General features: G+C 27.6%; 1 protein-coding gene across 1 annotated transcript; it reads left to right on the forward strand.

The window, feature by feature from the left end:
- The first annotated feature begins 1,841 nt into the window (after positions 1 to 1,841).
- On the forward strand, positions 1,842 to 9,514 carry LOC106757084 (ent-copalyl diphosphate synthase, chloroplastic). The gene is made up of 15 exons (XM_014639670.2): positions 1,842 to 2,085; positions 2,710 to 2,781; positions 2,881 to 2,972; positions 3,083 to 3,386; positions 3,463 to 3,646; positions 3,864 to 4,078; positions 4,370 to 4,490; positions 4,612 to 4,724; positions 4,807 to 5,033; positions 5,110 to 5,225; positions 6,746 to 6,844; positions 6,927 to 7,166; positions 7,801 to 7,924; positions 8,461 to 8,655; positions 9,207 to 9,514. Exons 1-15 carry the CDS (start codon positions 1,947 to 1,949, stop codon positions 9,411 to 9,413), a joined length of 2,448 nt encoding a protein of 815 aa, XP_014495156.1. The 5' UTR covers positions 1,842 to 1,946; the 3' UTR covers positions 9,414 to 9,514.
- The last annotated feature ends 7,610 nt before the right edge of the window (positions 9,515 to 17,124 follow it).

The following is a 17,124-nucleotide window of genomic DNA, read 5'->3' on the forward strand; positions in this document are numbered from 1 at the left end:
TTGCTATGAAAGTACAAAAAATTTAAAAGGATAATAGAAAATGCTTATGGATATTAAGATATCTTTCAAGCGTCAAACCTATCAATATATAAATAAACATTATATTACAGTCTCAATTTCAGAGTCACATATCCTCCCAGACCCTACATGTAAGAAAGGAAATGCATCTTTTCGTAACCCAAACCCCTGTGAAACCAAAAAAAAAAAAAAAGAAAACTTTAGCTTAAATGAAATTTCGACAAGCTCTTCACATTCACTAGATTATAACTTGAAAAAACACGATAAAATGAACCAAAAAAAAGAAATCACTGAACTTATAAAGAGAAGTTAATCAAAAGATTTAAGGAGAAAATAAAAATAAAATTGTTTAACATTAAACTAAAATTAAAATATAAATATCATTTTTCATTTAGTCTTTAAATCTTCTAGTCTAATTCTTAGAAAAATATACCCTTACACACACACGCACAAGATTGAATTCAAAAGAACTGATTATTTATTAAACATGAAAAGGTTATAATATAAATTCAGTAGTGATGTACCTACCTAAGAAAGATAGTAGAAAAATAAATAAAACAGATGGATCTATGGATCCTATCAAATATAGCAGAGAAAAATAAAACAGATCATAACGTGACAACAACATAAATCACTTGCAAATTAGGAAGAGAGTCTAACCAACATTATTACCTTTAATTTGTTATTTTTTTTTTATAAAAAAGATGTGTAAAATATAATGAAAATAAGTAAAGTTATTATGATTAAATTTTCAACGAGATAAATAATAATATTAACTCAATTTATTTGATAAAGAAATTTAAATTTAAATTTAAATTAAATTATTAATTAAACTTAGTTTATTCAATTTTTTAGTGTAAAATAAAAGGTTAGTATTTTTCTTAAGTTAATCTTCCATTAGTTGACACAAACTTTGTACTTTTAATCCATTGATAGAAGTATTAATACAAGTTAGATTAAACTTCATCTCAATTTATTTTGTCATACAAATATATTTGTAAAAAAGAAGTATATTTAGATATGATAAACACTTTAAACTTTCACTGTTTTAGTTTGAATATTCTTAATTAAGATGAGTGGTTTACGGTGTCCTCAGTATATATTTTAGATAATGCTATGTGCACCTATATAATCTTCATATTACTTATCCATATAATATCTCATACAATAAATTATACAACTTAGAAAAAAAAAGAGATATGAAATGTAATAAATGATGAGAAAACATATATGAGTATTATCTTTTCTAAATGTATACAATAAAAAGTATAATGTCTAAAAATAGTTTTTTAATAATAATAATAATATTAATTATATTAATAATAAAATTATTATCAATAATTATTATTATAATTGTAATAATAATACTAAAATTAATAATAATATTATTAATAACACTGAAACTAATCATAATAATAATAATAATTATTTATTTTATTTTATATTAATTTTAGAAATAAAATTATAATGTAATAATTTTATTTATTAGAATATTTTTTGTTCATGGTATCGGTAAAATCATTCAAAAACATACATGATTTATTTTAAAATTATTTTATTTTTACTTTACATCCTTAAAAACAAATAATTTAACTTTTTGTCTTTTTATCTTCTTATTTTCATATGAAATTCTTTGAAACTCAACTATAAAATTAAATGGGTATAATACGATAATATTAAATTATTGTTAGTTCCCGATTCACATTATGGACATGAATATTCTTTACGAATAAAAAGATTGAAGAGAAAAGAAAAAAGAAAATGGCAATAAGAAAAGGACAGGAGTACCCTCAATTGTTTAGCTATATATGATGCCATGCAACCATTAGCGGGAATCTCCTGGGAAACCATTTGTCTGCTTGCCTCTCCTTTGCCTTTTAAACTCTGCCTTTCTCTCCACAACCAAACAGAAATTATTTTGAATCACCATGGCTTCTCCCTTCTCCACCCACTGTCACCTTCCTTCTTTCTCTTCTTCTAACCATTTCCCTCTTCCATCTCCATCATCTTCATCATCTTCTTCTTTTTCTTTTATTCCTCTTCACCACTTCTCCAAATCCTCTCTTGGTAAGTCTTTTATGTATCTGCAATAATTTCTCCTATTCATTTCCTTTACCCTCTTCTCAATCATAAACTTCTCTTTCTTGATTCCACTTCTCTCACCACAACAATGTTTTTGCTGATTTCTTAACCCACTCTTCTATTTTCTCTTTCTTTTAAGATTCTAATTCAGCTGTAAGTTTTTGCTGATCAGAAAAAACATGCTATATTACCTGAGAATGTGAAAGCAAAAACAGTTTCTAGTGGAAAACTATACAAGCCAAATGGTGCATAAACTTCATCAAATAATTATTACAATATTATCTTCTTTTTACCTTATTCTTTCCCTATTCATATTTCTCTTCTGGCATATGTGCATGGCTTCTTTCTGTGCTGATTAGGAGTTTAATATTTTTTAATAAATTTCGTTAAGAACATAGAGGTTCCGATTGTGTAACTTTCAGCTCAAGATTTCACTGTCAAGCGGGCTAAAGTTTGGTTGAGTTGTCTCTTGTTTTCTGCTTGTCCACCCAAAAGTATAAAAAGAAACCAAGAGAGGAATAGTTTTTTACTGCAAGCTGAAGTAACATAGCACTTAATTCCAACCAACAAATGTAATTTAGTGAAATATTTTTATCATTTTATATGTAGGTTCTGTGTTCTCTGATACTAACGACAAACAAGAGATAAGATGCAGAGCTATATCCAAGTCACGAACGCATGGTATGATTGAGTTTCTTAATTAACTTTTTATGGAACAGTTTAATATTAATTACTTTTTACAAAGCTGGTTAAACCAATGTTATTTTGTTGGTTATGCAGAATATTCAGACATATTTCAGGGTGGCCTAGCAGTGTTGAAGTTGCCTGAGATTAATGTGGAAGATGACATAGAAGAGGAGCAAGACATTGGGGTGCTTTAATTTTCTCACTTCTCTGTTTTGTGCCTTTCTTGATGACATTTTTTAATTATTCTTTTTACACATGCCATTTCTTTTTGCAAAAACAACATTGTTGAAAAAAGGTATTGGTGGCAAAAGAGATCAAGAAGAGAGTGGACTCTATCAAATCAATATTGAGTTCATTGGAAGATGGAGAGATAACTGTGTCTGCTTATGACACTGCTTGGGTTGCTCTGGTAAAAGATGTTAATGGAAGTGGTACCCCTCAGTTTCCAACGAGTCTAGAATGGATAGCAAAAAACCAACTTGAGGATGGATCATGGGGTGATCAGGAATTGTTTTCAGCCCATGATCGGATCATAAACACGTTAGCTTGTGTTATTGCATTAAAATCATGGAACATGCATCCTGAAAAGTGTGAAAAAGGTAGTACTATAATATTGAACTATAACTATGACTTAATCAATGTCAATTACTAACAAGTTTTATTAATGTTGCACAGGAATGGCATTTTTCAAGGAGAATCTTAACAAGCTTGAGAATGAGAATGCGGAGCATATGCCAATTGGGTTTGAAGTAGCTTTCCCATCACTTCTTGACCTGGCTCGTGAGTTGGAGATCGATGTGCCTGAAAATTCCCCTATCCTGAACAAGATCTTTGCAATGAGAAACGTAAAACTCACAAGGTACCATAGTTGTGGTCATGATTATGCTTGCCAGCGAGCTGGTATGTGCCCATGTCTATTTTGATAATAGATTCAAAGCAACCTTATCTTGCAACTCTTTTTCTGGGAAAGTATAGAAATATAAGAGTCATAACTTTTTTAATTTATTACATGTACTGCAAAAACTCCCTTTAACGTGTGTGTCATTATTGTGTGGGCCTTGGTGCGTGGGGAATAGAATACCAAGAGAGATGATGCATAAAGTGCCCACAAGTCTGCTTCATAGCTTGGAAGGGATGTCAGACCTGGACTGGAATTCACTTCTCAAACTTCAGTCTCAAGACGGGTCTTTCTTGTTTTCTCCTTCCTCCACAGCTTTTGCTCTCATGCAAACCAAAGATCAAAATTGCCATGACTACTTGAATCAAATAGTCCAGAGGTTCAATGGTGGAGGTATCTCTCTTTTACTTCTTAACATTGAATTTTTAGGACCATCCCGGGACCACAAGTTTGCACACAATTACAGTCATCCTCATTGCATTATATTTATCTACAACTTTCTCATGTATCATGACTTGTGGTCATAATTTCAAGCCTTGATGTATTTTATATAGTATGTTTATTCTAGATATCTTTCTTTATAATTTGGTTTACCATTATTTGCATCAATGTGGGTGAGTTTCAGTTTAATCTTCATTTCTTTACTAATCTAGTAGTTTATGATTGTTTGTTGTTTCTATACNGTTCCAAANGTGTATCCAGTGGATTTGTTTGAACATATTTGGGTGGTTGATAGGCTAGAACGCCTAGNAATNTCTCGGTATTTTCANCAAGAGATCAAAGACTGTTTGAGCTATGTTAATAGGTAATTTAATAATGGTCACAGTCCTCATATTAATATTATATAATGTACTTTGGAAATAGATTAACCCACCATGAAACAGAGGTGTGCCATGTTCAATTCTAATTTATAAATGAAATTTCAGATATTGGACCGAGAAAGGTATTTGTTGGGCAAGAAATTCAAATGTTGAAGACATCGATGACACGGCAATGGGTTTCAGATTACTGAGATTGCATGGCCACCAAGTTTCAGCTGGTGAGTGAGATGGATAAGAATTATGGGAAAATTATTTTGCATAAAAATGTTATTTAATTGAAGTGATATTGACATTTGACAGAGGTGTTCAAGCACTTTGAGAGGGATGGTGAATTTTTCTGTTTTAAGGGACAAAGCACACAAGCTGTGACAGGAATGTTCAATCTGCTAAGGGCTAGTCAAGTAATGTTCNCCGGTGAGAAGATTCTAGAAGATGGGAAGAAGTTCTCCTCAAAATTTTTGAAGGAGAANAGAGAAGCAAATGAGCTAGTAGATAAATGGATCATAATGAAAAACTTAGCAGAAGAGGTAAAATAAATGATAGTGATTGGAGTAATGAAGTTTTGTGTTAGTGACATTGAAATTAAGAGTGTGATATTGTTAGGTGGCATACGCATTGGACNTGCCATGGTATGCAAGTATGCCTCGAGTGGAGACAAGATTCTACATTGATCAATACGGCGGTGAGAGTGACGTATGGATTGGCAAGACCCTTTATAGGTACTTTGCACTTTCCTTCCTTCCTTCGTCTTCTTTTTTATTTTTTCATCAATTCTTTTTTATTAATATTTTATTCCACACTTTGTCTTTCCTGTAAAATAAATTACCTAGTATTTATACTTTTTCACTCTAAANTACATACACAGTACTATTAATCAAAAGATAAAATTTTTACAATGTATAATATTTTTTAAAATCAAATCTGTCATGTAAGACTCCTGTAAATTTTATAAAATAATTTGTAGTCCATTAAAAAATATTTACTAAANTATGTGTTTGTTGAATTTTGTATTAACTAATAAACACAAAAACTAGTTTTTATTTGGCTGTTGCTATACAAAAGATTTTATGAGTAATTGTGCATAAAATAACCCCAATAATTAATGTGTTAAGAAAGACTCTACTAGGATGGTGACATTTTTATGACAAAATAATTTTTAAGTTATCATCTAACTACTTTATCATGCATAATAAATTTTTGTTCTACATCAACTACCTTAAAGAGTATTTTCTGTATTAGAATGTTATATTTTCTTTAAGATACAAGAGATTAAAATATACTCTTTTTTATTGTAACGTGTGAAAATAATTTTTTAGTAAAAAAATTATGTTTTAAGCTGTGGTCCTTTTTTCTTTTTAATAGTTTATAAATCTAATCATCAATTTTTAGCATGTGGACAAAGGATATTTTATTGGTGTTAAATTATAGTACTATATTTAAAAGATATAAAGATAAGTATTGTTGGTCTTTTTAAAAAGTTGATGTCAGGAAACAATTTTTTATAATTTATAAAATCATTTTTGTTATAAAAAGTAGTGGTATNAAATTATTTGCCATTTATTTGTCAAATTAGAATAAAACAGTGACAAGGACACACCCATTTATAATGTTGTTGGTGGTTGGATCATCAATTTCTTAGGTTGAGACAAATAGATATAATAAAAAAAAAGCACAAAATGGATTCACAAACAAAGTTTTTGACTATGTACTTTAAATTTTGGCTATTAAATATGGAAAATGTTAATTTATATTAAAAATAATGATTCATTAATATTTTCTAACACTTCACATAAAAAAAGTTTATTCTATTTCCACTGTCCTATAATAAGTACAATATACAAAATTAAATTCAATATCAGTTAAACTTTTATCTACTTTATTTATTTATTATTATTTTAGAATAAAATTTACTATTATTATGTTTAACTATGCACAAATTTCATATTACACTGTAATTGCATAAATAAATAAAAAAACAAGATATGATTACCATATGTCTTTATCTTTTTCTTAGATTATAAGTTATCTAAGTTATGTGTGTGACATCTTGNATAAGAATGTTTATTAAATATATTAAAATATATATTTTCTAAAATAGTTGTTTGATTGAAATCTGCAAATTAGGGTTTTTATGGTTAAAACCATAACATAATTTTTTACATAATTAGCATTTACTTTTTGGATAAATATTATGTTTGATTGNCAGCATCGGATTTCATTAACTACTTTTTGGATACAGGATGCCCTATGTGAACAACAACAACTATCTGGAGCTTGCTAAATTAGATTACAACAATTGTCAAGCAATGCATCTAATGGAGTGGGGGAGGATTCAGAAGTAAGAACATCTAAAACCATTCCACAGTATAATGCTTCAATCAATTTCTTCATTCTTCATATAATGACATTTAATTATTCAGGTGGTACTCAGAATCTAGATTGGCAGAGTTTGGAATGAACAGAAGAACTCTTCTNTTGGCTTATTTTCTGGCAGCTGCGAGCATATTTGAACCAGAAAAATCTCATGTGAGGCTTGCTTGGGCCAAAACCACAGTCTTACTTCAGACCATAACATCCTATGTTAGTGATGCAGAAATGAGAAAAACTTTTATGAAAAATTTCAGTGACTACATTAGCAGGCGTGACTACTCCATTGGCTGGTAAATTATCTCATCCTAATTCTTAAAAATATCACAACATAGAGAGAGGATGTGATTTAGTAAGAAAACGAATGTGAGAATATTCCAACACTTAAAGTCAACCTTTCTATAGATGGGATAAAAGTTCGTTTCTTTCTAAGATTGTGAACTTTGATGGAAATCTTATATTAAGTAATAATATAAAGTAAAATTACTTTATTAGTTCCAAATTTGAATTGTAAGAATTAAGATCCACAATTATGTAATCATTTAGGTGTATCTTTTACTTATGGACTAATTTGTTAGATACAATGGATTCAAAGGTTTGAATATTTTGAGTGCTAAATTCTACATTCGTCTAAGTGAAAAGGATATTTAGGATCTTGAAAGACTTATTTACCTTGGCCTATTTGATATGGACAACATATGACCAAGTCATGTCCTCATCACAAACACTTCTCTTTCGTTCTGTTAACCAGTTATTTTGTAGACATCAAAATGCCTAGGCCACCCAGAGTTGTGGAGTTGCATTCTTGCTAACTTTCATTCTAAAATGAATTTATTATCTAAAATATCTGTTTCAGTGTATAATTATATACTAAATTCATACATAATACGGATTAATTAAACATATTTTATCTGTTTGGATGCACAGGAGGTTCAACAGGAACAGAACAGGACATGGACTTGTGGAAACTTTGGTTACGACCATAGATCAAATATCATGGGATATACTTGTTTCTCAAGGTCATGAAATCGGTTATGATATGCATCGCATGGTCAGTCAAACTTTATATTTTCTCTAATATTGTTGTAGTAAATCTCAATAAATGAATTTACACTTCTAATTTGCAAAAATATATGAACTTAATATTTTTTCTAATAATGTTGTAGTAAATACTAAAAATAAAAATACACCTTTCTACTATTTTTATGTATAAAATGAAATCCGATGTTGTCTCCATGAACAAAGTAGGAGTGTAAACTTTTTCCTGGAATGGCAATTCCCAATCTGACATGACACAGTGATTAAGAAATAAGAAATTTTAAGGATTTTGATGTTAAGGTTGTAACAACTTTGTCAGATTTTGAAAAGTAAAAAGTAAATAGTTAATCTGCACTGGAGCAGAATTCAGTTGAGGCTCCGTCACCTTTGACATTTCTCACACATATAATGATTTGAGTAGCCATTGAAAAGGAATTCAAAACAAAAATGGAGAATCAAACATGAGTTGACAATTACAACCACCAAATCATAGTACTGGTTAGAATGTCTTAACCATTTTGAATTTTCTTTTGTGTAATGTTATTAAAGTGGGAAAAGTGGCTTTCAAGTTGGCACGAGGAAGGAGACAAATGTGAAGGACAAGGTGAGCTTTTAGCGCAGATAATAAACCTATGTGGCGGGCATTGGATTTCAGAGGATCAAATGTTCGATCCTCAATATGAGACTCTTCTTCAACTCACTAACTCACTCTGTCATACACTCTATTGTCATCAAAAGGACAAGGTCAGTGACAAAGCAACCATTATTTCCTATCCTAAGACAAATGCTATACCTACTTTCCAAACCTTCATCTTTTGGCTCTATTCCATTAATGCATTTTTTTTTTACTTTCTCCACTTTCTCTCTTCAGCATAAAAAAACATGCTAGTATTATTACACATGACCTTCTAGTGTGCCTAAAAAGCTGCATACTTTCGATTATTGTTACTAGAAAAGTGAACTCAGCAGCTTTAAGGAAAAGGCTTTACGACAGAAAAAAATAAATACTAAAAAGGGTTCACCCCAATGGCCAATTTTCCACTGCACCAGATTTAGTTTTCCCAAAATAATCATAATTCAGACCCTTTGAACAGAATGCATACACCATTTCATTTATGTATTGCATAATTGAAATTGTTATTTATTTCAGTAGCACCAAACACAACTTTGTCCTTTAATGCAGTAGTGCACTGTGCACCATTTTTAGGTTTGGTGTTCATTTTTTAAATAATGCACTGTATGTATATTAAGATTTTGTTACTAACATTGTATTCTTTTGGAATAAAATCCATCAGGAATCGGAGAGCATGATATTCCCAGAAGTTGAGTCGCAGATGCAAGAACTGGTGCAATTGGTGTTCCAAAAATCTACATCTGGCATTGATTTCAACATCAAGAACACTTTTCTCACTGTGGTCAAGACTTATTACTATGCAGCTTTCTGTGATGCAAGGACCACCAACTTCCACATTGCCAAAGTTCTGTTTGATAAAGTTATTTAAATGTTTATTTGAAGAATAGTTTCTAGACTTGTCCATCGTTGTGAATATTTTTCTTCCGTTATTTTCCAATGAAAGGAAAAGATTCAGATGTTGCGGCTTCATGAATAATAAGTCTTTATTCACTTTTAATTATTAAGGTGCAGAGATCTATTTATTCCCTTTTCATATATGTTTATTCTCCTCATGAAATCTTATCTATTAATAAACTTATTTAAATTATATTCATTTTTGTGTCATGCATTTATTAAAAGTATAAATATATATTGGGTTTAGTTATATTAAGAAGTATTATTTATTAAAACGATTAATTATAGTTTCAAAATTATCATTTCATACTTTTAAATATTTCCATATGAGCACAATTAAAACAATTCAAAAGTTATTTTTAATAATTATTTTCTAGACAAAAGTCCAGCTGTTTTTTTCATTTCATTTCGTTCAATTTTTTTATATTTTAATGTACACATTTAAATAAAAAAATGGAGGTTCTCTAGCAACACAATTGTCCATCAAGAAGGAAAAAAAAAGTAATTTTTTTATAATTAAAAAAAATTAAAATAAGTATTAAACAATATATTGAAGAATATAAAATGTATTTAAATAATTACTAAAAGGTATCACCCACTTAGAAAATAAAAATAAAAATTTTCACATGAATAATATTTGTATAATTAAAAAATTTATATTATTGACTTAATTCTAAGTTTTTTCAGGTTATAACTCTCTTTTTTTAATTGAATTGTGTCAATTATAGTAATCTTTTGTTTATTGCAATTATACTATTTTCTTAGTCTATTCACATTTCATGACAGATTTAATAGATTTTATTATAATGTAACATTAAATGGTGTGATAAGTGTTATATGATGTGATATGTGGTATATGATAGTTAGTTTGAACTAATTGCAAATTTGGTTCTTTTGAATATTTTTTTTAAAGATGAGAGAAAGTTTTCTAACCTTTCATTTATTGCAATTTAACTATAAAAAGAATAAAATTTACAAAATAGTATGAATGAATGGGACATAGAGTATATGAATAATATAGTGTTTAAGAATGTCATATCTAATAGAGAATTTTTTTTAACATGACTCAATTAAGCATAAAAACACTGACAACAAGCTTCTTTATTTTGGATTGGTGCACTATATTAGATCTTTAATATAGCTAATCTTAAGAATCTCGTACACAAATGTAAAATCAGTAGTTGAAAAGGTAAACAGATATAGAGGAGTGAACCTAACATCTATATCCCAAATTTTAGCTTTGTTTGCATATGAATAATGTATAGAAGGAATTGGAAGAAGGAGCAATGCCATATGTCTGGTGCAACAAGAGCAACTTTCACTTAGACAGCATGACAGGTTGCTAATTAGATATGATATCTTACAGACACATTTATTAGAGTACTTGGTCTGGTGTATAGGTTTTTTGTTATCTTTCGTAGACATATATGTTCTCTAATGTAATTATACACTTTAATTGATATGTTCTGTTGGATTTGTTGAATGTGTCAAGACCAACTCTAGATAAATATAAGACAACACGTTTTGTTATCAAATATATTAGTTTCAATTATGAAAAACGTAAATCTATTAATAAGAAACATTGTACACTTTTGTATACGATTGAGACACCCTAAGTGGTTCACTCTATACATATATATCAATAGTTATGATAAAAATTAGATGAGAGAGAAAAAGTGCCATTAAACTATGTTAATTAATTTAAGTGTGTCAATTAATATGTGAAATATTAGTAAAGATTTAAAAACACATTATTATGTATTATTCCATCATTTTCTTATAAATGGTATCATTAAGAAACCAAATTATTAAATGATAAATGAGTTTAAAACATTTTAACATAACTAGTTAAGCATTATAAATATCATATCATGATAATGTTTATCTTATGAGATATTTTGAGATAAACTAATACCTTTTACAAAAATCAGTTGAATTTTTTTCTCTACGCTCTACTTTTACAAATTCCAATATATATATTATGTGAGTGAGACTAAAATCTTTTTTGTTACTTATCTAGTTATTCGAGTGAGTTAAACAATCTTTATGTTTTGGAAGTGTGGTTTTAGTATAACTATAAAAAAAACATAGTTAAAATGTTAGTTGTAGAGATAATTAAAATAACACATGGAGAATCTAGAAGTAGTTGAAAAGATAATAGTTATATGATGTATTATAGTGGAACTTGGACTGTTATTAAGAGTCCATGTTTTTACTTACTAGCCAAAGTGTCCATGTTTTTTGTCACTCTTAAAAATAACTTAACAAAAATGCAAGAGTGACTTTAAAATCATATATATTAATGAATTTATTTCAACTATTAAAGAACTCGTCACGATTTAAAATAGGGAAAAATAACTTTTAGGCTAAAATAACACTTTATAGTAACACCAAACAAAACAATAAAAAACACTTTGTGGATGTCATAATAACTCGCTCCCTTCCTGTTTTCTTGTTTATAATAACATAATGAAACAACGTAGACTGTGGATTTGTAAATTTTTTGTCAAACTTGACACCTGAACTCTGCATCATTCAACTAATTTATTAATTATTTTTGTCAAATAATATTGTGTATCTTAATTAACTAGTGAAATGCCCATACTATTATTTAAATGTAAAAATTAATGTAAAGGGTATATTAAAACTAAAATAGATAATACTTATGGTCCTATCAAAAAAATCGTTATCAACATTTTGAAAATGACATATGTATTTGTTTATGATGTACGGAAACTAATGTAACAATTATTACAACGTTACTTCGGTGGCCTTTTAATATAGGATTTTTTTTTTTCCACATCAAAATATGCTAACATAGGACGGGATAAAAATAACTTATTTTTATTAATTTATTTTTATTATATTATAGTTAACTGTACTATATTATGTTAAAAAAAATTTTTTACTAAAAGTTCAGTAAAATATTTAATGGTTCAATTTTTTGAATTTATAATGTTTAACTGAATAACTAAAAAAAATAGATAGACCTTTCTTTCTCTTCGTATCAGGTCGATGGATCTTCTCACTTGAAAGATCNCCTATATCGATAATACACATTCCAATCGACTGAGCCTAATTCGAATTGTTTCCGAAGCAAAGAGATTCACGGGACAGTTTGTTCTATTCAAATATTCACAACCAAGAAGTATTGAATTTTATTTTATTTTTCGGATAGGCCAGGAGAAGAAATGTTGGAATGCCAATAGGCGTCTATATTTTGAATTCACCCGACCCGGGAAGTACACTATCCATTTTGGGAACGTGCGGTGCCAAAGTCATTGAATGGGTAAGTCGNCAATTCCTAAAACGAACTATTTAATATACATACTTATCCGCCCGCTGGGCTACCAGTGGGTATTTTACCAGAGGTTTTTACTGTTTTGTGTTCAGTTAACCCTAAGACCTGTATATACTCTTTTCTCTTCTCTAGTTCTTGTTCAGTGTTTCGTCTTGCCAAGAAAACGTTATTTAATAATAAATTATTAATAAAAGAAACCGTTCACATAAAAAATTAATAATTAATTTTTTAAGACAAAATCTTTTTATCACAAATTTTTATATTTTTTTATCAATAAACACATATTACTTTTTAAATAATATTATTTTAAGTAATAAAAGTAAAACATGTATTTTTTAAATTTAATTTTATTAAATGATTAAGTTATAAATATCATAAAAGAAAAAAACTATATAAAAAAATAATACTTTAAATATATTATATTCTTTAACATGTTATTAAATATGTAAAAATATGTTAAAAAAAACTTTTTAATGATATTAAAATGTGTGTAAGAGCACACACTAAAATAACTATTTATTTTTAAAATCAACTTACTTTAAAATAAATATCAATATTATTATTTTTAAATGATAGTATTATACATACTAAAACTAAAATATGTTTTTTAACGTTAAACTTTATTAAATGACTATATAATAAAATATCATAAAAAAATAGTAATATAACAAAAATAATTAATATTATAGAAATATGAAATGACAAAATAATTAACAAACGTTTATTAAGAGTAACTTTTCTAGTATCATTTTTTTATTATATTATAATAATTAATAAATATTAGTTTAATTTTTACATAATAAAATATAAATAATAAATAATTGATTAATAAAACAATTTTATGAGGCAACAAAATAAATATAAATAAAAAATTATTTTAAAATAAAATAAATAGATAGAAAGATAAATTAAGTTATATACACATATAAAAGTAAAAAAATATAAATAAAAAATTAAAAAAATAAATATAAAAGTAAAATAATATTCATGACAAAAAAAATATAAATAAAAAAAATAAAAAATAAAATAAAATAATTTTTATACACATATAATAATAAAAGAAATATAAATAAAATAGAAAATAATAATATCAAATAATTAAAAAAAATTGTAAGACACTTATGAATAAAATAAAATAAATATTAAAATAAATTTCAATTAAAAAGAACATGTATTGTTATACTGTTGAGTTTAAAATCTAGTACAATTCAATTTAAAATTAGTATAGTTAGTAGTTCAGTTCAGTCATATTGTAGTTTAGTATAATTTAGTATAGTTCAGTTCAGTCCAGTTTGATAAAACAAAAGATAGTTCAGTTTGTATGAATTGTTTTACCATTAAGTTCAATTTAGACAAATTAATTTTTAGTTCAGTACAAATTTTAGTAGTATAATACAGTTCAATTCTATTTGTCCAACCCTAACTATATGATATTATTTTAGTTGATGTTCAAACCAAGTCTAGTTATAGGAGATGAAGACATGAATGTCACCATCCACCACCACCATCTTATATAACACCACCATCTTACAACTATATTATGTGACCTATCATTCAATCTAATATTGACCACTTAGTCTTTGTTAAGTCGACTTCATCCTTCGCATTATGTATGTATTTAAATAATAAACTAACGTTGAAGACCATTGAAAATGATTAGAAATCGTCAATAAGAATTAGGTGGTTGACGTAGGTTGAATGACAGACCACATAATGTAGTTTCAAGGTGATGAAAAAGATAGATAATAACATACAGTCTCTTGATCTCATATAACTTAATAAGGTTTCGCTCAAAATAATCTCACATAACATATTTTCATTCAAAAATCCTTCTTTTAACTGGCATTGAAGGAACGCTCTATATTAAGAGAGAATTTCTCAATTATTGACCTATTGTTAACATCTTTCAAATATCCAATTACTTTACCATGTTAATTTTGTAAGCATCTAAAAAGAAGTTGAAGATTTAATTTATGTGAGAAGTTTGATTTATTTTATTTATTGTATTAGTTTTCTTTGTTGTCTGTAAGATCGTACCTTTGTTAGGAATAGGCAAAATACTCTTGAACCATTATATATGTTTAGTGCCGTGGCGACAATATCTTTATAGATAAAGGTAGACCATAATTATTAATTTCAAATAGTGGAAAATAACAAGAAAAAAAGAAATTCGTAAGATATGAAAATTATATCAACTTTGACGAAGAAGATGGTGTACTAGAGCTGAGTGAGATACATGTCATCCCTTCAAGCCCTCTATTGGCATGAAAATTATTATTGTAACAATGTGAATGATATTAATAAAAGAGATAATTTTATCTTATATATATGTGATTAGAAAAAAAAATATTAAGAGATATAATAATTTGAAGTGAATTTTAGTATTTTGAGAATGTTGAATAATAAAGGTTAAATAGAAGATGGTTTATACGTTAAGGTGTTGTTTAGGGGTGTTTGTCCTATGATATCTTAATAAAAGTAGGCAATAATAACAATGGCAGACAAGGAGGTGCGTGTGAACATGTGAGAAACTTTGGTAGCTTGGTCTTTCTAATTCTCATCAATTGTGGTTCCCATCACACAAAAATATCTACCACCAAAATTTATCTGAACCCAAATTACACATTTTCCTCATTTCTGTATTTGAAATCTTATTCTCTCTCACACCTTCACCTCAAATAATATTTTTTAGAATAAGTCAAATATATTTAAATTAATTTGTAAATTTAGAATATTAAGGCCAAGATATCGTTCTAAACATACCTTTGCTCGAGGGATATGTATTGTAGTTACCAAAAGAATATGTCTGCTAGTAGTAGTTGAGTATTCACTTGAACAATATTTATGAAAGAGTTCTCAAAATGGATAATCCAGTCCGAGCCAGCCCGATTTACCATGGTTTGGTTATTTAAAGAGTCAACCCATCGCAGTTCATTTATTAGCGAGTAAGAAAAATTCAAACCCGGCATGACCTACCACGGGTTGGTGGGTAAACGAGTTGGTTCATTGACTCACTTAATTACAATTTTTTTTAAATAAAAAAAAATTACAAACTTTTTATAATTTAAATCTAAACAAATTTCACTACAAATTTTCACTCCCAACTTGGGTGTTTAATTAATTTTGAAAACTTAAATAATTTTTTCAAGTAAAAAAAAAATAAATATATTTTTATAAAATTAAAATTAAATTTTAATAAAATAAAATTAAGTAGGTGGGTTGGTGGGCCAACCCGACCCACCACGGGTGCAACCTGCATGAGCCGAGTTTAAATTGGGTGTTGCTTCCTCCACCTCCCCAAGTGGGACCTGCACCTCCCCACTATTTTAATTTATTTCAAAAATATTCTACACCTCTCCACTATTTTCTTTTATTCCAAAAATACCCTACACCTCCCCCATTATCCTTAACCATCTTTCTCTTTCTCTCTCTACATTAATGGAGCATTTACATGGCTCATTAATGAACCACTTACATTAAATAAGTTTGATTCAATCTTATTTTTGCTGTTGAATATATTTTTTTTTCATTTTAAATTATTTAATAAATAGTAAAATTTTATTCTAAATTTTTAGAAAAATGTTTATATATATGTGTTTTTTTTTACATATAATATCTATAATTTTTTATATAAAATTCAAAGGAAACTTCAATATTAGTACTTCAACCATTTCCGTTTTATAAAATTAAAAGTTAGATGCAAATACAAAATAATAAACATAATAATATTAATAGTAAATAATGATATATTATTATTATTATATACTAATTTTATAATGACAAAAGAACTAAATAAATTCTAAATCTTTAACAAATAACTTTTTTTTATATTTTAAATATTTAATAATATTTTTATATTATTTATCTAATAAATTAAATATTTTATTCATGTTATTTGAGTCAAACATGTCGGTGAATTAAAACATAATATAATGTTAAAAATTACAGATATTATATATAAAAAAAACACACATGTATATAAACATTATTTCTAGAAATTTAAAACAAAATTTTACCATTTATTAAGTAATTTGAAAAGAAAAAAATATATTCAACAACAAAAATAAGATTGAATCAAACTAAGAAAATATATCACAAGTTCAAATTTGAGTCATGTAAATGTTCCATTAATGAGCCATGTAAATGCTCCATTAATGTAGAGAGAGAAAGAGACAAATTGTTAAGGATAGTGGGGAGGTGTAAGGTATTTTTGGATAAAAAGAAAATAGTGTGAGGTGTACAATATTTTTGAAATAAATTAAAATAGTGGGGAGGTACAGGTCCCACTTGGGGAGGTACAAGGAGCAACACCCGTTTAAATTAGTTGAGTTGAAATCTGACCCACATAAAAAAGTATATTTTTTTCAAACACAACCTGGTCCGA

The sequence above is a fragment of the Vigna radiata genome, chromosome 3 (assembly GCF_000741045.1).
Source record: "Vigna radiata var. radiata cultivar VC1973A chromosome 3, Vradiata_ver6, whole genome shotgun sequence".
In the NCBI taxonomy this organism is placed as follows: Eukaryota; Viridiplantae; Streptophyta; class Magnoliopsida; order Fabales; family Fabaceae; genus Vigna; species Vigna radiata.